General features: G+C 26.9%; 1 protein-coding gene across 5 annotated transcripts in view; it reads left to right on the top strand.

The window, feature by feature from the left end:
• Window positions 1–22,596, top strand: part of LOC119682395 (tachykinin-like peptides receptor 99D) — a 41,494-nt gene extending 18,898 nt beyond the window's left edge. For 2 of the 5 annotated variants that reach the window (XM_038095824.1, XM_038095825.1), the window contains exons 2-10: window positions 1,786–2,187; window positions 7,376–7,533; window positions 7,977–8,151; window positions 8,358–8,570; window positions 13,363–13,513; window positions 13,631–13,827; window positions 16,871–17,034; window positions 17,120–17,185; window positions 21,698–22,596. In XM_038095824.1, coding sequence (XP_037951752.1) covers window positions 1,940–2,187; window positions 7,376–7,533; window positions 7,977–8,151; window positions 8,358–8,570; window positions 13,363–13,513; window positions 13,631–13,827; window positions 16,871–17,034; window positions 17,120–17,185; window positions 21,698–21,999 — 1,674 coding nt within the window. In that variant the 5' untranslated portion in view covers window positions 1,786–1,939 and the 3' untranslated portion in view covers window positions 22,000–22,596. The remainder of the gene's footprint in view (window positions 1–1,785; window positions 2,188–7,375; window positions 7,534–7,976; window positions 8,152–8,357; window positions 8,571–13,362; window positions 13,514–13,630; window positions 13,828–16,870; window positions 17,035–17,119; window positions 17,186–21,697) is intronic. The other 3 variants (XM_038095827.1, XM_038095829.1, XM_038095826.1) reach the window with 3 other exon arrangements.
• The last annotated feature ends 892 nt before the right edge of the window (window positions 22,597–23,488 follow it).

Raw genomic sequence — 23,488 nt, 5'->3', positions numbered from 1 at the left:
TTTATTCAACCAAATGCATCTAATTCGAAACTCATTAGATATCCTACAAGGAATTTCACAAAAAATAGATAAATGTACAATCATTTTCGGAAGTGAATAAATATCGGCTGAGCTACCATTGCAACCAATCAACAAGCCAAGATATTTTTCAAACAAATTAGTAGTTTTTATGATTTTCACTATATTGATGTGCAGAAGTGAACATCAAAAAGTGCATCTTGGGTATATATTTTTTGGCAGAGTTCCTGCAGTTCACAAAATTTTTGTATTATGGGTATTTATTCCCAAACCAAATTTAATGCAACATTTTTGAAATTTCGTTAAACGAAAATTTATTTAATCGAGAGTTGGTTACTTTAGATTTCTGCTGTATATAATTTCACAATATTTTTTTATTTATTTCTCTAATACTTTTAAACAAATCAGTAAAGTAAAGAATTTTTTTTGGTCTTTTTGTTGCTAATTTGTGGATAAAACTCCTTTTTTTTTGCTAATACATACTAAAACCTATTTCTCTTAAATAATTATTTGACAATTTATAAAATATTTTATTTAAAAATTATGCTAAATAATTTAATATAATAAAACTCAATTATTATTGAAATATATATTCACAACACTTTAACATGAAAAGTCGCTAAAGTCATTACTGGCAAAATAAAATTACGCACTGTGACAATGGAAATAAAATAAAAATTGTTTTAAAAATAACAAAAATTTATATAAAGAAAGGTTATTTATATCATGAAGATATATTTTGTAATATATATCAAAAAAACTCAAAGCAAGAAAAATTTCACTTTGATTGAAAATTCTTAATGAAGCATTTTTTGAACTACAATCTGCGTACAACGTTACCAATCTAAGTGCAAATCTACCTTTGCATTTTGACTTGATGGATAAAAATCACTCATTCAATATTAATGCTATAGGATTATACAACTCTCAACAATGCTATTATCTCAATAAAACTCTGGTAAAATCCGGTATGACACTGTCAATGTCAGTTCGATGATAACTGCTTTGTGAATAGAAATACGCATTTTCAATGCGAATCGATTACGGCAATATGTCAGCAAGGATTTCAATATTGATCGTGTTTTTTATGCAAATGAAAACGCAATTATTCAAATATTCAATATGAAGAAGATATCTAAATATGACAATCAACTCTTCTACTTACTTTCACATTAAAATATTATTCAAATAAGACATTTAGCAAAATATGTAAAAAACTAAACTATGAAGGAATAGTGGCTTAAATGCATTTTAAAAATACTAATAATAATATTAAAAAAAGTTCTCCATTATATATAAAAATCGGAAAATCCATATTTGTATTTTATATATAAGAGAAAGGAACACAAATTTAACTTTTCAAATTATTTGCATTTTTGGCTAAACAAACCGCAGTTTCGGGTATTGCTACACATCCACCATCAGCGGTTTTTGGAAATATTTATTTTATATTTAATGTTTAATGTTATATATATTTTTCAGTGGCAAGTACCAAACATTATAATCATACATTGCCAAATTAATTTTGTACTTTCAGTTTGGTAAGGTACAAATTCAACACTCGGTACTTGTAGCCTAAAATTTATTTACTAACCATAACCTTAAAACAAGTATTTTCAGAGACCACTGCTGAAGGTCAGCTAAAAATTCAATTAATTTAAAAATAAAATATTACTGTAATACTTAACTATTTCCCTATTTTTGTGTTTCTTTTATTTAAAATTTAAATTATTTAAATAAAAATAATAATTCTCATTACTCTTTTAGGAGCTTTTGTAGTTTCAACAAAAGATTCGCCTGCGAAATGGCCTACTCCAGTTTTAAATTTAGAAAACCCTGAGTGATACCTAAATCCAGCATATAAAAGACTACAACTAAAAAAAATTACTCAAATCATCATCTTAAAGTGAAACCAATAAATATGTTTCAGTTTGACATTCCAACCACAACACCAGCAGCAATAGATACTGAACGTTCTGACGTAGCACTGACACAACAGGTACACAATGGCGGCTTGAGTGTCTTTGACAGAAAAGGAGAAAATTATTCGGATTTGGCCGTAGCAGTGACGCGTTCAGTGGCAGCCACAATTTACGAAATGTGTACTGAGTCGTTGTACAACAACTGCAGTGAAGTCAATGGAACTGCAAACAACACACATCCAATACCGTAAGTTCTAAATTTGTCAGTAGAGGAAAGCAGTAAATAATGTGAAATAAAATAAGGCTTAGAATAAGGAAATTGTGTAGAAAGATAATTTTCGAAGACATTAAATTTAATTCTCGTAATAAAACTGTATAATAAATGTCTACGATACTAAATCCATATTAACAAAATAAATTCAGTAAATAATGCTAAATTTATGGTTTATTAGACATTCAGTTGATTAAACAATTGGTCATTTAATTTCTATACTATGTTAATTTTAGTAAATCTTTTCAATCAATTAATTGAACTGAAAAAAATTTTAGAATTTTTATTTAATGGTTACGATCATGATTTATGAAGTTATGTAGTATTTGAATATATTGTTTTGTATATTAGAGGTACAATACTGTATTTTAACAGGTTATTGTAGTTTGAATTATCACCAAATTAAAGTAGAAATGTTTTATAATGCAAACTGCAAAATTTATAAAAAAAAAGAGGAGACCTACATTTATACATAAAAAGTTGAAATAGTTGGGTGAATACATAACACCCAATAACGAATTAAACTCAATAATATTTAAGGCAAACATTACTATTTATTTAGAAAATAAAACTGAAAATAAAACTTTTAAGAAGAAGCAATAGTTCTTGAGGTCACGGTGCTAAGTCCCTACTGCAATCATAAAAGTACTATGTTTCCGTGTTTTCACATGACTACACTCTATCTTTTTTTAAAAAAATTTTTTTCCATTCTTCTTTAAAATATTTAGTGTATCTTCTGTTTAAACATTAAATCATTTTACAGCTTTAAGTATAAAATTTAGTAAAAACTTTATTCTGAAGTAATAATTTTCAAGAACCTAAACAGCATTTTATGCAGAGACACATTTAAAAACTTAAGACCATAAACACCTATTAACAAAACTAGAGCAAAATCTTCTCAAAAAGCTTTCAAAACTTCCAAAAACCTTAGATTACAACATCACGAAACTGACTTTTAACTAGAAGTATAATACGCTGCTACTCTTTTGAATGGAAAGAACTGGATAGTGACCTAAAAAGTGTTTAATTGTTTCTTCTATAGCCTCATCAACGTCTATTACACGTTGTCTAATCCTGGTTAATTATGATACCATTATGAGACTTAACTTACCCTCTAAACCACCTTAAAGAAGCCATCTGGTTTGCACTTCACTTGGTTTTCACTTGATTGAGGTTTCGATTATAGACATTAACGACAATATTAGATCAACCGTAGCTAGCCTAAGAAATATCTCAAAATAGAAAAATTTCAAGAAGTTAAACATTTGCCTGCAAAATATATGAGAATAACTTTACAAGTGCTTAATTACTTCTTTCGCTTTCTCATCCATTCCAAAAAAATTATATATGTTGAAGGCACTTAATATAATTGTGCCACTTCAAACTTCAATCTTCACTGCAAACCTTATCAATCTTAATATGTCCGCTATAGTTTTGGTAAATTTTGAAAATAGCACTCTCTAAGTTGTTCCTTCCTCGCCTTCATCAGTTTATGCACAAGTCTTTACTGAGAGCTCCTCATCTAGTCACATTCATATCAATTAACAACTCACACAGATTTGATATCGTCATATTTGTAAAGTATTGACTAATTTAAGTTCTATATTTACTACAACTTTATTTTCTACGAATATTTTTTTTTTCTGATTAAAACATTGAAATCGTTTTTCTATCTTAATACTCATTCAAATATCTAAAACTATAATATTTTGTTCAGTTTAATACTTTTTTATGTAGCAACTTAGCAAAATTGAAAGAAAATCTTTCAATTAAAATGTTTATCCCAAAATCTACTCATTAATTAGCATCATTTGTGCTGGAAGCAAACGTCAGTATTTAGTAACACTCAGTCGGATTCTTTTCAATATTCACATACTGATTCATTCATTGTTCCTTGCTGTATCTTTTTTTATTATTCAATTCTTCCGTATCCCGCGTTGCCTCTTTGTCAACAATTTCTCATGCTTTAACCCAATGCAGCTGCAGTATTCTTTTCCATATATTCATTGTGCTACACACAATAGAAGTGGACAACGAATATGTCATCAGCTCGACTGCAATTTGCAAAAGTATCTTCACAAATACGAAAAATTTATGAATTAGTGATGCTGGGGCCATCGTATTTGTGTCCGTGTGAGTGCAAATGAATTGTGTCACGTTTGACAAGACAATGGAGAACATGAAAATGTACAACTCATAAGGCCAAGTAGTGAGAAAAAACTAAAAACTGAACATTGTAAACAAAAATGTTGACAAATAACAGGCATCAAGCACATAAGAGAAAAAAAGATATTTCAAAATAATTAGATATCTACAAAATTCTATTAACTTCATTTAATTGAAATTGATACGAAACATTTTTCTGTAGCTTAAATTTTCTTGTCAATTCTTAAACAGAAAATCAAATTAGAATTAAAATGATTGTTAATTGCATCTCTTAGCAGCATGGACCAAAAATTTATTCTTGTTTTAAATCACTTTAGTATTTAATGTATTATTACCATTTTATAATATTTTCCTCAAACACCGTCAATGATTTGAGGAATGTGTTTTCATTATGCCAGGAGCTCTCTGAATCCTAATGGTTTATTTATCATTTACATTTATCATTTACATTTCCTATAAATTCCCTAGCCATTTAGGATGCAGAGATTTAGTATAGTTAAACATATATTGCTCATCTACTAAACAGCGAAGTATACATTTCTAACAGATTGAGTAAGACCCATTATTAGGTGGCCCTAATAAACTTTGCTCTTTCAAAAATTGGTAAATTTCATATTCTACTATTTGGTTTGACAATTTCGGCAAGCTCTGACTGTTGTATCCTGGAACACGCTGTTTCGAACACGCCAAACTTCAATAAAATTAAAATAAATTTTTGTGTTTGTCCTTTATTTCTTTCTTTGCTATTCAAAACCCCTTTAAATTTCGGATTATTGTTATTTTGTTTTCAGAAAATCCTTTTCAGTATTTTCCACAAGACAAAAAATTATCAAATAAGACAACACTGATGTGGTCTACATTTTTAATTTTGATCGACCGTTAGTAAATACAATACCCACTTTGTTAACAGATTTTTTCGGCATAATTATCTTTATAAAATGTTACTCATATATTATTTTATACACTAACAGAGCCCACAATGTCTTACAACTTTAAGTTTATTAAAAATAATTTAGTAAATAATCTGATTTTTTTTTAAATAAAAGTTTTTGATTCTTCAGAACGTTTCTCATCATCAGTATTACATTATCGTGTTTAAATTAATTTTAAGTTCATTCAAATTATTTTTGGTTATATTTATTAACTTCTTAAGGTAACTACCTTTGACTCCGCAAGCGTTCCACAACTATTTATAAAACAGAAAGGCATACATATATTAAAATAAATTTTTTTTTAAAAAATATATGTGAACTCATATTTAACTCATGTTTTGTAAAAGTAGATATTAAGGAAAAGCTATTGGTTAAGCTTCAAAAAAAATTTCGAAATAAAATATTAAAAATATAAGATTCATTAACAGAAATTTTGATTCCTTAGCAATCCTTTTGCATCTGGTTTTTTACTCTTAATACATTTCAATAAAAATTTCTATTGTCTTCCGTACGGTCAATTGTTTTGAATGTGTGACCAATGAGGTAAAATTTAATACTGTTAATTACCAAAATACCATATCTCATCTGTTTGTGTTATAATATATAACACAATAGTTATTAACACCACACATACCGAACCGCAACTGTTTAGCAGTACCTTAAATTGCTATATAATGAATAACCACAATTGTATACTCGAACGTTGATTAAAATTGATTTTAATAGACTCCATATCTACATGTTAAAATAAATATTTTTTAATAAGCTTTTATATGTTAAATAGTTTAACATACTTATTTAAGCTGTGAATATGTAGAATAACATTTTTCTGTACAAATTATTTGCGTGCAACGTAGCGTATGAGTAACAATTTAAGCAGTACTCATTTTATTTATTTTAAACATTTTTTAAATATTTTAAGTTTAGAAATTTTTTAACTAAGTGATATGTATATATCATTTTAAGTTATATAAAAAAAATTTAAAAGAATAAAAATTTCATACTGATTTGTGTTTGGCTAATAAAATTACTTTCTATATAAAAATAAATTTATATACGCTTGTGGGGGAAAAATTGTATATTCTTCCTAATTTTAAAAAATCTTCTTAAATATTTAATCATAAGTTATTTGTTTAAGAGTAATTCAGTGTCTTTCTTAACTTTTATTATAACTACAAGTTTAATGTTTGATTTAATATTCAGCTAAAACTATAATATTTAATATATTATTAACAATATTTACAATATATTTAATATTTAACTACAAGTTTTTTGATTAAGAGTAAATTTCTTTCTTTCTTCATTTTTATTATAGTTAAAAGTTTAATATTTGATTTAATATTTATCTAAAACTAAATTTAAAATTGTATATATCAAAACTATATATATCGTAAATTTATTGCATAGAATATTAGAGTACAACTTTACTTTTAATTGCATATTCCTTCATAAAAAAAGAGAACTCATATTATAATAAAATCCAAAAAAAAAATATTAAAATAAATTAACTGCAATTTTAATTTTTATTGTAAAACGTTTGCAATATATGAAAAATTTGTCTCATTTGCAATAACGGTTCTACTATTGTTCTCATTGTTTTCACACAAAAGTAATAAATCATGAACATCGCTTAAATGTTGTTTTTAAAAGTTAACAAACTTATTCTTTTACTAATTTTTATTCTTTACTTTTTCTCTTTTTTATTGTTTAATGCTATTTTGTTCACAGCAAATATTGTTACATTCGTCCTTTTATGTTGTTGATGTTGGTTTCGTATTTATATGGCTTATACCATTAATATTATATCCTCCACAGCTATGCAAATATTGTGTGTAAACGCTGCATATTTATATACACTTTAGTGAACACATGAACTGAAGGAAAGGCCATGAACGTTTACGATTACATTTACAACAAATTTTTTTTTCCATTTACAGAATTCATGGTACTGTCCTTTTACATATTTATAAAGAATAACTCTCATAGTCTAGCAGATACTCATAAAAATACAACATTATCACTAATTTGCTTTTTGGCATTGTTTTCTTTTATTGTTTACATTTTAGCGCCGATGACATATCCTTTATTCTGCCATGGTGGCGACAAGTGCTTTGGAATATACTCTTTGTTGGGATGGTTATTGTCGCAACTGGCGGTAATTTAATTGTGGTTTGGATTGTGTTAACAACAAAGCGAATGCGTACTGTAACGAATTATTTTATAGGTGAGTTTTCATAAAAATTTTGGTCTTAAAAAATGTTTACACTTTTATGCGGAAATTTAGATTTTCACAAAGTGATTGTATTTACCGCAAAAAAAAATAAAAATAAAAATATTAAACTTGTTATTTTTACAAAGTAAAAAGTGAATAAATTAACTAAGAAGCAAAGGATATGAGGTTGAATTTTTAGAGCGTGAAAAAAGTGGTAGAGTTATTAAAAAATTCTCTTAAATTTTTCAAAAATAAAATATAATTTATAAAAATTTAAATATTTTGTGTTATGGGCTCAGTAAAATTACTTATTAGCTAATAATATATAAAGAATTTTCATTATAAATTTTTTTTTTTATTCAGTTTAAAAATATTTCAAAAAGTTTTTTAATTAAAATTTTTGGCTGAATAAGTTTTGTATTTCTGTTCTCTTTTGGTTTTTGCTTTAATTACAGTAAATCTTTCCATTGCTGATGCCATGGTATCCAGTTTAAATGTAACTTTCAATTACATTTACATGTTGGACAACGACTGGCCATTCGGAGAACTTTACTGTAAAATTTCACAGTTCATAGCAACATTAAGTATAAGTGCATCAGTGTTTACGTTAATGGCGATCTCAATTGACAGGTGAGTGTCAAAATGTGTAATGGAATAAAATCAATCTATAAAAAATTACTTAAATAACTACAAATTTTGTAAAATTTAAATTATATAGTATATTTTTTATCTTCAGCTTCAACTACTAATAACAAACTTAACTCTACACATTTTTCTTTTATTTTAGTTTGTAAACGACTATTTTCCAAATTAATCCTTTGCTTACTTATTTACAGATATATTGCAATCATGAAACCATTGCAACCACGTATGAGCAAGCGTTGCAATTTAGCTATTGCTGCAGTTATATGGATTGTTTCTGCGATAATATCCTGTCCAATGTTGTTGTTTTTCACTACAGGCGAAACAACTTCACAAGATGGTATACGCACTGTTTGTTATACTGAATGGCCTGATGGCCCAACAAATCACTCCGAACTGGAGTACATGTAAGTATTTGTAAATGCAATTAAAATGCACTACAAAGGAGTTGTAAATTTCCATGCTGTCATAATTGCACTCTTCATTATTTTTAAATACTTTGTGATATTTGATATGTATAAATAAATTTTCCCAATTTATTTACCTGCATAATTACAAAAAATTGAGTAATTAAAATATTACTGCATTATAACAATATTACTATTTTACGAATAATTAAAATAATTTTAAAGAACTTTGTTCTTATGAAGTGACTTTATTATTTCATTTTAATGGTAATGAATTAAAACTGTAATTGTATTAAAATATATGTAAAATCATTTTTAAGTAATTTTGCACTATAAATACTGAACTTAAATAATAAGAGAAGAAATTTTAAAGTATTTAAAAACACAAAGGATTGACTACTTTAAATTTATTTTGGAATTTGGAGCAGTTAAAGAAATTATTTCGTACAAACTTAAACAATTCCAACAGACGAAATTCAAATCCGTAAATGAAATTTACTTGAACTTTTAAAATTATAGAGAGCATTTACAATAGAAAATATTTTATTTCCAATAAAAAATTTAACTAATTTAAAATATTAATCATTTGTGAATCACATCGGAACCATTACGACCGTTTGCACCAACTCTTATTTCGATTGTGGTGACTGATCACATCAACGAGATCTTCAAACGAATAGCAGTTGATAAATTTTCCCTTTGTCGAAAATGAAATAATTTTCTAAGAGTACGTAACGCCTTCGTAATGCGGAAATGTTTGCAATTGGTGAACCATGTAAAATGTTATCATTGGAGAGAATTTATTCAAAAATGATTTTGTTATATTATTAGATAGACAAGCTGCATTCCTAGCTTTGTAGTCAACCACAACAATCTCCTACTTAATGTGATAAAGCAAAGTGAAAATAACCACCCTAAAAACAACGACAAAATGTTTCTCTGATATGGGTCTTGAAATATTAGAACTCTAATTTATGTTTAATAGCCTTAAACGTGGCTATTTTCCTTGAAGTGTCAAGGATTTAATGTCTTCGGCATAACCTATGCCGAAGACATTAAATCTTCATACATCATACATGGTTAATATCATACATCATTCAAATACGGATTGTAGATCAAAAAATCTTATAACATGTAAGACTAGTACGACATAATTGCCGAATTGCAACCTTAAGACAAACGTATGGCTAATAAACAGAAATATAAAGGATCTCTCTGAACTAACAACTGACTTCGGGTATATTAGATAACAGGTGACCAGTTTCACAATACTTACTATTGCAACTGCAGTTAAACAAATAAACACAAAACTTGTTCTACTTTTCTCCTTTTATGCGGTGCTTTTTAGAGGGTGTATTACCATAAGCCGCTCTTTAATAATCCTGGATAGCTAGCAGAAGTTAATATTAACGAAGTTTTGAGGTGCCTAACCTACACAGATTAAATCTTGCCGTGCTGTTACAAAAAGCAACCAAACAATCACTTAGTTATGAGAATATGGTAATACAATGTTAGGAAAGCTCTAATTGGATTAATGGAGAGTTTTCAACTAACCCAAGATTGATACCCGATTGTAATATATGTAATATATGGAAGATTAATATATGTAAATTAAAAATCATTTATCCAACGTTCTTAAGAAAATTAATGTTCTAATAAAAGTTTTGTCTCTAGTTTTGAACGTTAAATTTGAGCTAAATATCGCAAAAAACAAATATTTCTATGTTTAGAGAGGGATCTAAAAGTAGTGAACTACAATAACAAAAATTCTTTTTATATTATTTTAATTAACTGAATTGGCTAACCATGCAGCTGTTTTGAGTATAACCAAATATCTATCATCAGTGGTGTAGGTTTTCTATGTTTACTTAAAATTATCTTCCATGAGCACTTTTTTATGATATCTTTGTGGTATGGACCGTTAAGGTCCATATATATTGAAAGATTGTTTTATGTTTTTTATGTTATATGCTATTATGCAAAATAAATTGCTAAAAATATTTTTCTATTTTCTTCAAGATTATTCAATGCACTGCTTTCGTACACAATTAAAACTCAAACTGGGAAGCAAAATTTAGAATTACAGAATTTAATTAATTCAAACGTTTCCGTAGGATAAAGACTTCTGTTTAGTTGCAAAGTGTTGGTGAGATCAGATCAAACAGATAACTTTAAACTAAAACGAAGAATTACAGATTTAAGTTGCATCAATTAAGAAAGATTCAATTTTACTTGCAATTTATATATAAAATTAAACCGTTCACTTAAAATAAGTTGAACACTGGCTACATGCATGACTGCAGTGAAGGGCTTGCTTCGGAACCTATATGTATTTAATTTACTAGGACAAAACTTATGTGATATGATTCTATTATGTTTATAATAATAGAATAATCACAATAATACCAATATAATATAGAATATAATAAAAATATAATTATTTTTAATAAAAGTAAAGCATTCTACAATTTAATGGTTTTAATTTTGTATAGGTATATGTTTTTTACTACATTCATTTTCCCTTAAAATATTATTTTTTGCGTAAAATAAAATTGTTTTGAAATTTTGAGAAGCTAAATGTGGGTATTATTGTGAAGTTGTTGTGTGGAGTAAAGCTGGTTTCTGTCTTAAAAAATTACTGTCTTAAATTTAAGAGTCAACACCCCATCCTTACTGTTTACAATCGTTTTTATTCGTAACTATTTTTTCTAAACTACTGTATTCCTTTTACTTGTAAACAATACTCTTTTTTTTGCTGGAGGTATCCTTTCTTTATTTTTAAGTTTAATTTTATTTATCTTTATTGTCTCTTTCGGGAATTTACATACTTTTAAATATTTTTAAGGTTTGCCTTTTTTGTCTCTAAAGGACTGTGAAAATAATAAATATTTTCCTATCACAAAGTTAAATTTTATTCTCAATTTCTATTCCATATTTTTTACTTGTAAAAAACAACGTTACAACCGAGAGTAATTAACATAAAAGTATAAAACTGTCTAAACCATTTGAGATTTCGTTTTCATTTTTTTAGCAAAAGGATAATATCTTGAAAAATACATTAAATTTTATGGTAAACATTAAATTTTAAAGCCCTAACTAATCTAATGAGTAGAGAGTATAGGTTGTTAATATATTGCACATTAAATGCATACAGAATGAATATGTTTAGTATGAGTATTAAAATAAGATACAGAAGATACAGAAAACAAGATACAAATACAATATGACCTCGATTAATGCAACCCTCGAATATCACAACTCCTCGTTTATTCCAACCTCTTAAATTTTTTCCTGTTTTACCTTTGATATTGCAATCATAAGAATTCGCGAACACACTATCGGTGCATAAGAATATTATGAAATCATGAAATTGTTTCAGATGTTCTTTCTCGATAAGAAATGGATGAGTGGATCAACAAATATTCTATGGAAAATGTGTCAATCCCAGAACAAGTTAACATCGATTAAGACTCAGATACTGAGGCCATGTAATTACACTTTAAATTAAAAATGGCGTGGCAATAAATCCAATTAACACATGCATACAATGGGCTAAGGAAAATTCCATAGCTCTTACAGAAGTTGTAATACTTAAAGATCTAAAAAATGGGGCAGTTACAATGAATCTTAATTGCAATAAAAAGCCAACTGAAATAACAAATTATTATCATAAAGTATGATTGCAATTATCTTGTTATAAATAAAAATAAGTAATCATATTATTTTCTAATAAACTTCGTGTTAATGTGTCTTTATTTGATTTAAAAATTTTAGACGCACTAAATAAACTAAAACTCGATTATTGCAACATCCTCGAATTCTATTAGTTGCATTAATCAAGGTTACTGTCTTATACAGTAATAAGACATATAAAAATTGTAAAATAATTTTAAAAATATTGAACTGCTTATCTCTGAGCATGATTTCTGGTCTGATGCAAAGTTTATAACAGAGTGACAAGTCAAGGAGGCATTTCAATGGAATTTAAATTAAAAAAAAATCTAGTTATTCAAAATAAGACTTCTCGTCATAAGTAAAGTTTATGATAGAGTGGCAAGTCAAGAAGCGGTTTCTATGAAATTTAAATTAAAATAAATTTGTAATAGTTGACTATCTGTAAATGCGACATCTGGTCTGATAAGAAGTTTATAATATAGTGACAAGGCAACAGCTGCTAACATGAAATTTTAAGTAGCAAAAACATCAAACTAAGTATCTTTAAATATCTGATGTGATACAAAATTTATAAGTGAATGACAAGTCAAGAACTGCTTCTTGTTAGAACTATAAATTGATAAAATCTGAAAGCACATGTAAATGTTTTTCTTCTACCAAGGAACCACTTACTCTCTCATTGAATATACTTCACATTTACTTGGTACTTTGCTGTACTTCAACTACGTTATGCAAATTTGACGTATACGTGCATTTTACAGTGCACCAGAACATAAAATTGCTGGTATCAATCGAACATAAAAACTTTTACAACTGAAATCAAACACTATTTTCTGTGGAAAGATACTGCTATGAATATTTGATTTGTAAATGTGTCAAGCACTTGAGTACATTGCAAATTTTCCATTTCTTCTCTTCTTTTCAAAATCGGTTTAAATGCAATACAAGAAAGTACCATAAACTGAAAGCGTGTTGAAAATTAAAATAGGTTCTCTGTACTTAATATCAAAATCGACGAAGAAATATGCATTTCAAAAACATATTTCATCTTTGTTTAAATTGTTTCGATTTCCATTATCCTTTAAATATTTAACATATATGTTTTTTACTTTTATAGCTATAATATACTATTCATGATATTGACATACTTTTTGCCGATCATATCAATGACTGTCACCTACTCACGTGTGGGCATTGAACTTTGGGGCTCGAAAGCTATTGGTGAATATACCCCACGACAAGTCGAAAATGTGAAGGGGAAACGTAGGGTAAGTTTTATAAAACCTTTTTTTACTTTTTTCGAAAAAAATTATATTTTAAATATATTAAAACTTTAAATTACTAAAAAACAAATTTATTATTTCATATAATGTTTCTTTATTTAGGTTGTGAAAATGATGATGGTTGTGGTATTGATATTCGCTGTTTGTTGGCTACCGTTTCATGCTTATTTCATTGTAACATCCTGCTATCCAGGAATTACTAAAGCACCTTATATACAAGAATTGTACTTAGCTATATACTGGTTAGCCATGAGTAATTCTATGTACAATCCTATTATTTACTGTTGGATGAATTCAAGGTGAGTTTAGCTAATTTTCAAATCTACTTGTCTTATGTATTAAATTTTATCAAATTAAACTAAATTACTAAATTAAATTAATTAAAATTAAATTAAGTTTTATTTTAAAATTTTAATGCGGATTTGCTATAATAAAATATATAAAATTTATTACTAAGTATTTAGATAGCAATTTAATTTTACAATAAATAACATTTATTTTATAATCAAAAGCCACATCTTCTATTGTTATATAGTAAATGTAATGCAAACTTATTTATTATAATTTGGGTGGGTAATAAATATCCACCCATTTGTGTGTGTGTAGTTTATTATACATATTGTGTCAAAAGCATTTGAAATGACTAAATGAAACAATAAGAAATCATCAATATATTGAAATTTTGTCCCATCAAGTGCAAAATAGCTATCCCATCACTTGACCCAATACGTTATATATTTTTCGTCGGCTGATTGATTGTATTCTTCTTTAACAGCCATAACCGAATTGAAAGGCTATTCTTGAAATTATTAATTAAGTTTCAGAAACCAAATTCAAATAATTTTGAAGTCACTTCTAAACGGTCATAAACGACTCGAAAGGCTTTTCTTGAAATAATTAATTAAACTTCAGAAACCAAATGCAAATAATTTTAAAGTCACTTTACATGAATTAAAGTCAAACACATTGTTTACCAACTAATGTTATCTGTTACGCATATTGAAGCGAAGATAGAACTTAGGACCTTAAGATTAGTGTATTACGGTTCCACTCATTATGCCAAAAAGGCCTTCGATAGTTCAGTAATTATAGGGCGGACTGTGGAATGTAAAACTAATACCGAAATCTTTAGAATGCATTTCAAATTAATAATTCAAGATTCAGGATATATATGTGATTAACCTATTGAATATAAAATAGTCTGCCTATTTATCTATCTGTCTATCCATTTGTCTGACTATCTAACTATCTACCTGTCTATCTCTCTTTCTATCTGTCTGTCTATCTATCTGTCTATCTGTCTGTCTGTCTATATGTTCGTCTATCTGTCTGTCTATCCATCTGTCTATCTGTGTGTCTGTCTATTTGTTTGTGTTTCAATTTACTCAGTTTTCAAAATAGTCAAATGAAACATTGTTAAGCAATACTTTTACAATCAACACAATTCAAATCAATCAATGGATTAATTAATTTGACTGGATCATATATGTATTGAGATATAACTTGGTGACCAAGAAAAGGTACTACACATAGACTCTATTAGATTCCTATTGATTTCAGTTAGAAATTAGTCAGTTAAAATTTTATAAAGTGTATTCTCTTTAGATAGATTAGTATTAATATGATTAATACTTTATGGGTACGAACATTACCTATTCCTGACACTGCGTTTATTTATGGATTATTGTATTCTGTCCTATCTATAATTTGCTAAGAATTCCAAAACCAAAAAGATTTAATCTTCACAAGTTCGATATAAGACTAAACTAATTTACGGTTAAATCCTTAAATTAAATAAGGGTGTTTTTGTGTCTTCCATATATGGTCTGTTGTGCTTATTTAGACGACAGTGTCCAGTCATCATCCCAATCATTGTTTTTAAATCCGATCTTTTTGAAATTAGATAATATTTGTTCGCATTTTTGAGTAGTTCGGGCATTATAGTTTAATAGGTACAATGGGAGTCGATTCAGTTAGACCACTTGTGGGATAGCTTTATTGATGAAACCTCAGATATATGGCATTGTTAGTAATGTTTAATGTCTCGGAGATCGCTTTTTCACTGGCTTGGACGAGATAACGAAAGTAAACTTATCGGATCTCCTTAACTTCATCTGGAAAACCAAATGACTTAACAAGAATCATAAAGGTTAGCAACTCGCCTCTGCCGGCAATATTTTTTGAGGGCATCACAATGGGCAAAATATGCCTCCAAGTGGAAGTGCTGACAATTGGCAGCACGCGCCTTCCGAACCTAACCTAACCTAGTAATGTTTACAAATATTTAAACCAAGTTGATGCATATGAATATGCATATAATAGCATTAATATATCACTAAGATATATCACTAATATATGAGCAGTTTGATTGCTTTGAATTAATTGTATAAAGTTTTATTTACTGTAGTGAATTTATATTAATAAGTGAATATTAATAAAATATATAATTGTATATTAGTCATAACATTATACATACATGTATAATAATTCACTGCAAATATGTTTTTAAAAAAAATTTATAGCAAAATACTATTTGCAACAGCAAAGTAAAGTTTCTGTGACTATTTATTTTTCTTATCCCCTCATGCAATAAATCTACAAATACCAAATTTAAAATCAAAGATACTTCATATGGAGCTTAAAGAGTTTCTAAAAATGAAAATATTAAAAAATATTTTTATTAAATCAACCACAATGTAATAAACTCAAATGCACACATATTTAAAATCCAACATGATATGTGTATAAATTTCAAAACCCTTTAAGCCCCAACCAGCTTGAAGGTTCTTTCTTTTACACAAAAATGAAAGCTTTTACACAATAAATGGTTAGGCGACATGCCGCAACTGCAACTACAGGAAATGAAAATGTGTGGCAACACAAACTCAAAAACTAATACAAATAAATTCAAACAAAAAAAGAAAATTGTGGCAAGCTGGCGGGTGACGGTGCAAAATTTAACACAAGAAACCGTAAAATGATGCAGAAGTTTATTTTTTATTTCGTGCGTGCCTTCACTTATGTACCTTAAAATGAATCTCAGTTATACGGAAAAACTAGAAGAACACCCCATAACCACAATGACATAGTAGGAATGTCAACTAGTATTACTCTGAGTTTTTTACTTTTCCAAAACTGTAGTTTTGAACTTACACTACTTATGACTACAGCATACACTTTATCAAACTTATGAATAGTTTTTTTTTTAATTTTGCAAAAATATTATTATATATTTTCTAGTACATAAAACTTGTCTCATGTTGTGTGTTTAGTTAATTAATTTTAGTTTATATTTTCTACTTTTTATTAATTTTGTACTCACATACGTTAAACTAATTACAGCATTTATCACGCTTTCAGATTTCGTTATGGCTTCAAGTTGTTTTTCCGCTGGTGTCCGTTTGTCCATTTGGGCGCTGAAAATTTGAATCGACGCGATAATTTGACCTCACGTTACTCCTGTTCCGGTTCACCAGATCATAATCGTATCAAGCGAAATGGTAAATGTACATATCGAAACATCAACACTCCCATAAAATGTTCTTACAATTTTCCAAACTAATAAAGTAAATATATTTCATTTACTTACAGACACACAACGATCTTTTCTATCCACATGTCCAGGTTCACCGAAAAGTCGACGCATATCACATTGCGGTAAGTCAAATTTTTATTAAATATAATTTAAGTAAAAATGTAATTTTATATAAAAATAAATGTATTTTAAATTTATTTTATATTTTAAAATACTATAAATATATTTTATGTTTATATTTATATTATATTTATATTTTAAATCTATTTTAAATATATCTTAAATTCATTTTAAATATATTTTAAATTACTTTAAATATATTTTAAATATATTTCCATTAAATGTACACTTCAGTTTAGTTCAGCCGTTAAAATACTTTACTTTTATATTGAAAGAAAATTATTTAAAATTTATTTTCTATTTTAAAATATTTTAAATATATTTTAAATATATTTTAAATATATTTTAAATCTATTTTAAATTCATTTAAATATATTTTAAATGTATTTTAAATTCATTTTAAATATATTTTGAATCTATTTTAAATTCATTTTAAATGAACACTTCAATTCTTCATTAAATGGACACTTCAGTTTAGTGCAGCCGTAAAAATGCTTTACTTTTATATTAAAAGAGAAAAATATTTAAAATTTATTTTATATTTTAAATATATTTTAAGAATATTTTAAATCTATTTTAAATTCATTTTAAATATATTTTCCATTAAATGTACACTTTGGTTTAGTTCAGCCATAAAAATGCCCTACTTTTATATTGAAATAAAAATATTTAGAATTTATTTTATATATTAAAATATTTTAAATATATTTTAAATATATTTTGAATATATTTTAAATATATTTAAATTCATTTTAAATCTATTTTAAATTAATTTTAAATATATTTTCCATTAAATGTGCACTTCACTTTAATTCAGTCGTAAAAATACTTTACTTTTATATTGAAAGAAAAATATTTAAAATTTATTTTTTATTTTAAAATATTATAAATATATTTTAAACACATTTTATGTGTTTATAATTATTTTAAATTTATATTTTAAATCTATTTTGAATATATTTCAAATACAATTTAAATATATATTAAATATATATATTTTAAATCTGTTTTAAATATATTTTAAAACTATTTTAAATACGTTTTAAATATGTTTTAAATATATCTTAAATATATTTTAAATTAATTTTAAATATATTTTCCATTAAATGTACACTTTAGTTTAGTTCAGTTGTAAAAATGCTTTACTTTTATATTGAAAGAAAAATATTTAAAATTTATTTTTTATTTTAAAATATTATAAATATATTTTAAACACATTTTATGTGTATATAATTATTTTAAATTTATATTTTAAATCTATTTTGAATATATTTCAAATACAATTTAAATATATATTAAATATATATATTTTAAATCTGTTTTAAATATATTTTAAAACTATTTTAAATACGTTTTAAACATGTTTTAAATATATCTTAAATATATTTTAAATTCATTTTAAATATATTTTTCATTAAATGTACGCTTCGGTTTAGTTCAGCCATAAAAATGGCTTACTTTTGTATTGAAAGAAAAATATTTAAAATTTATTCTTAAATCATTTTACACTTCAGTTACTTAGAGGATAAAATGAATGCTTTTAAAATTTTCCAAGAAAAAAATAATTATAAAATTTTTTTTACAATAAAAATAAAACAAAGTAGTATATTAATAATAAAAAAAAAATATTAAACTATTTTTAATATTTTTTCTTTTTTTTGTATTATGTTATTATAGTATTTTTCTCGATGTGCTTTACTACAATATGGCCAAAAGCGTTAATAACCCTGAAGCAGACAATGAATTAAGCAACTTATTACTTTCTTACTTATGCCATTTATTTGTTCTAACCAAAAGGATATGTTGAAATGTAACAAACGATTTTGCTTTATCTGAACACGTCTGACTGATTCTTAACATCTTTTTCACCCAAAATCTGTGTGGTCTTTATTCCTGTTTGCCTCGCAACAAATTAAACGTTAATATCCGTTTATGGCGTTTATGGCGTTTATTGCCCTCCTAACTGCTAATAGCTTTTCTGGCTGGCTGGCTTAAAAATATTTAAATAACGTGCACCGGAGGTTATTTTCAAAATTAATTTCAGATTTGATGATTATGACATAAATTCAACCGTAATTCATCTTTGAAATGGGTTACTTTCTTAACGACGAGCAACGCAAGAATGTTGAAAGAGATTAAAAAGGATAAGAAAAAAGAATTTTTTGTGGGAATAAAATTAAGTGAGGTATTTTATACTTAAGATGTATTAACAAAGTATTAAAGAAATTGAAATTTTAAAATGGTTGTTAGGAAAGCACGAACTATGCCATAGTTATGATATCCTATATAAATAAAAATAAAAAATTTTTGTTTAAATATTATTTTAGAGTGAACATTAAATGAGTTGAAGCAGAAATAAACTATAATACTATTAATATTATTGGTATTATGGGTTCAATGTACGAATGTGGAATAGCATGGGATTAGCTTTTAGTCAGACTCAATCTTTCGAGCTTAAAAGATAATTATATCATCACAAGTTAAAATAAGTAAGGAAAGGGTGTATTAAAAGAAAAAGTAAGTCGATTAGGAAATAGTATTAGTTAATGAAGAGATAATGAAAAGATAATAGAAGACAATATTCTCTTTAAATAAGCTATTTTATACTACATTCAATTTCAAATAATACATTTCTAAGGTTACGGGTAATTTAATTAATTTCAAAAATTGTTGGTGGCTGCTACTTACAAATAATAAACGAACTAAAATTCCTGGGTTTGGCGTCCAAAATATATAGGTTCTTAAGAAGATACTTCTTTGATAGTTTATCAGACTGTTCATCGGTAAAAACGAAAGACTTATTAAATTAAATTAATAAGTATTAAATTATCTAAATTCTGCAGAATGGATTAAGTCTTTACTCTTTTATACTACGGTTCTTGCGAGGAATGTGGTAGCAAAACGGCGAAAAATCGCTAATTGAGGTACATGGAAGTAATCTAACGGATATAAATGTAGTGCAGGTTTTTTTTTCTTAAAGAGGACTCAAAAGCATAAGCCAGTACAGGACTTTAACCCACTTAAAACATGTCCTCATGTCATCATGTCCAAACGGAAATTCCCTCCTGGAATTAAAGTAAAGTGTCACGCCAGAAAGCGATAACATTCATTATGTATCCGACGAGCTTATCATCTTTAAGTTGAAGTTTCCTGTGCATATATGTTTGCCAATTGCCTAACTCATCTCCTTTCTCGATTCGTTGAAACATGGACAAGAGAAAAGAACGTGGTTCGCATCATCAACAACCCTTCATAGCTGGGACCTTTCGTGCTTGAAGCGGTGGAGATACTGTTTAAAGACTCCATACTTGGTTAGGATCTGAGTATTGTAGAAGTTCACCACCTCCGCATCCGAATATAGTGCGGATATTCGAATATAAACCACGACAATTACGTGGTATGTCATGTGCTTGGTATTATAAATATTATGTCATATTACACTATTATGCTGAACATAAGGAATTGTTTAAGATATCTACAGATATTCAATTATTAACTACAATTTGTTGTGATTTCAAACATTGCGTAATACAAAAAATCCACCGTTTTTACAGACCGCATAGATATCACAGCTTCTTCTTCATTTGCTAGAGAAGAAATATTGGTTTACTTTTTTTACAGAAAACTTCATCACTCTACACTATTGAACATTTTCAAAAATTTTACTGTTTGATTTTCTTTAGGAAATTTATGATTCTTGTCTTAACATAATTGATAACCAATGATTAAACAAGAAATAGCTTCGAATTTAATATTGAATTAATCATTGCTTTTTCTACTTTTTCTTTGGCGGATTCTAGTTCTTGTTTGTTCCTTGTTTGTGGTATCTTTAAGTCAAACGGTTCTAGGAGGTATCTTTATTTATGTCTTTGTGGCATACGCCATGTTTTTAATACTGAGTTTGTGGTATCAATTCTTTATCAATTCCATCTGCATTAGATGCCTCTCCGCATGATCCCCTACTCTTCTTATTTCAGTTTTGCTATCTTATCCAACTTTATCATTACAGTGATCTTCCCAAACGTACGTAGTTTTGTTTCTAATCGAATTTTCAAGGTGCGGAAGTTTTAAAACATCTCACTCCCTTTTTCGACATAAATTATATATTTTTAATATTATTTTATTAAAATCACAAATTATAAAAAATAATCTTATTATTATAAGCATTTTTTTTTAAACTAAAGTAACATGATTTTCAATTTACCTATATATTATTCCAATTTATTTTTCTCTATTAACTATTATAAATTTTATTCATTTAAATTAATTTAATTTTTTTTATTTTACTCATCCTTGTTTTATTACATTTAGTTCCTTAAAGACTTCTTTTATTACGAAATAAAATAGTTTTATATATATATTTTTTCCCCTACAAGCACATAAAGAAAATCTTGCACAATAATTGATAGAAAAGAAATTTTATAGAATTTATAGAAATTCAATTTAGTTGCCATCTTTGCAGTTTCTTTAGACAAGGCACACAAATATTTATATATTGAAAATTTATATTACAGGTGTCCTAAGAAATTCCAGTAGCATGTCACAGCGCGATTCTGCACGTTTTTCAGCACCGACCGGCAGTACCAATACCGGCTACTCCTATCATCAGCGCTGTCTTATGAACAATCAAGAGCTTACTTCGCTGAACAGTCAAAGCTGTAAGGATTATATGAAAGTGCCAACACGTATGAATACAGTGCAAATGCGACAAAATTGGACACCACCACAAATGGCAGGCACTTCCGTTTGTGGTGGTATTGACATAAATAATTCAATTGACAGCCGAGCAGCAACAGCAGCCGCTTTGATGTTCTGACAGCAAGATGACTTTCACGCAAACCCAAACTCAAGCCCCAGCCCCAACCCCAACACGAGCCCAAATACAAACGCAAACGCAAACGCAAACAGCAACGGAAACGGAAACATTCGACTCAACAATATGAATGGAAGCATAAAATCGGTAGTGAACAATAACAATTACAACAAAACAATGGAGTCTAGGACAACACTACATACGCCAAGTGTTATGTTTGCCGACAACGATAAAACTTGGCTATAAATTCCTTCTCCCATTCTCTCCCATATATTTTCTATGTTGGCAATATTGGAACCGAAACCGAATCTGTACTGAATTCTATCAAAACGAACAAATCACAGTGAAATGTTTTTTCTCTCTTGTTGTGGTAATTGTATAAATTTATTATATATATATACAATATATATGTAAACATATATAAATATATATACATACATATAAAAGCAAACACATTAAAGTTTATTATTGTTAGGAGCTTAAATTAATGAAGCAGTGAAGTGATTGTAAATATAATGAAATATTTTATCAATGTTACTCATAAGTAGACGCAGCAAGTCTCATAGTTGCTGTGCTTTATACTCGATGTGATTTTAACTATAAATGATTTTAATTAAAAAAAAAATATTTAATACTTTAATTAAATGTATTATATGTACAATTTCTACTTATAAGTTATAATGTTGAGTAAATAATAAATTAAACGCATTTACAAATAATTTAATTTAATTTAGTTAACTTTCTTTAAGAATATACATATATCAATAGCTAGCCACTGTAATAACGACATTCGCCAGATTTTCAATCAAACATAATTCAATCACATATAAACTATTTTAATTACTTAGTCTTTTAAAAACAGCTTTTAATAGTGTCAACATTTCAAAAAAACATTTTTAAAACAATATTTCCTTAAATTTGTACAGAGAAAAATTTATATAAATTTGAATCAAAAAATTAATAAAAATTTTCAAATAATCGCTACACCACAACCTTTCAACTATTTAAAAAATAATGTTTTTTAAATTAATATACATATATGTAATGTTTACCGTTGAAAATATTTAAAATTTTATTGTAAATATATATATATAAATATTTTAAAATAAATCTGTATTACTGGTATTTCCATAATTGTTTTAAATTGATTTTTTTTTAAATTAAGCATCAATTTTTTTTAAAATTATTATTTTTAAAAATAAGCAAATGAGTAAAAGGCCTCGTAGTTGAATTATGAAACCTATGTTTTTTAATTATTTAACTACTATATTGATATACAGATGTCTGAGTTGGTGATACAACACCTTAACTCTATTTTATCTGTGGACAGTTTTAAGTCACACTAAGAATAGCTGAATACCAGGCTTTATAATATGATGGATCTGATGTCTTTGTATCTGTCTGTGTTTATCAGATTTCGCTGAATTTTTAGGTTGCTGAGTGCACATCTTTAGGACAATTTACTATGCAAGAAATAAACCATCTTATTCTA

The sequence above is a fragment of the Teleopsis dalmanni genome, chromosome 2 (assembly GCF_002237135.1).
Source record: "Teleopsis dalmanni isolate 2A chromosome 2, ASM223713v2, whole genome shotgun sequence".
Classification (NCBI taxonomy): domain Eukaryota; kingdom Metazoa; phylum Arthropoda; class Insecta; order Diptera; family Diopsidae; genus Teleopsis; species Teleopsis dalmanni.
Note: the sequence above shows the minus strand (reverse complement) of the source record. Positions and strands in the feature narration are given on the sequence as shown.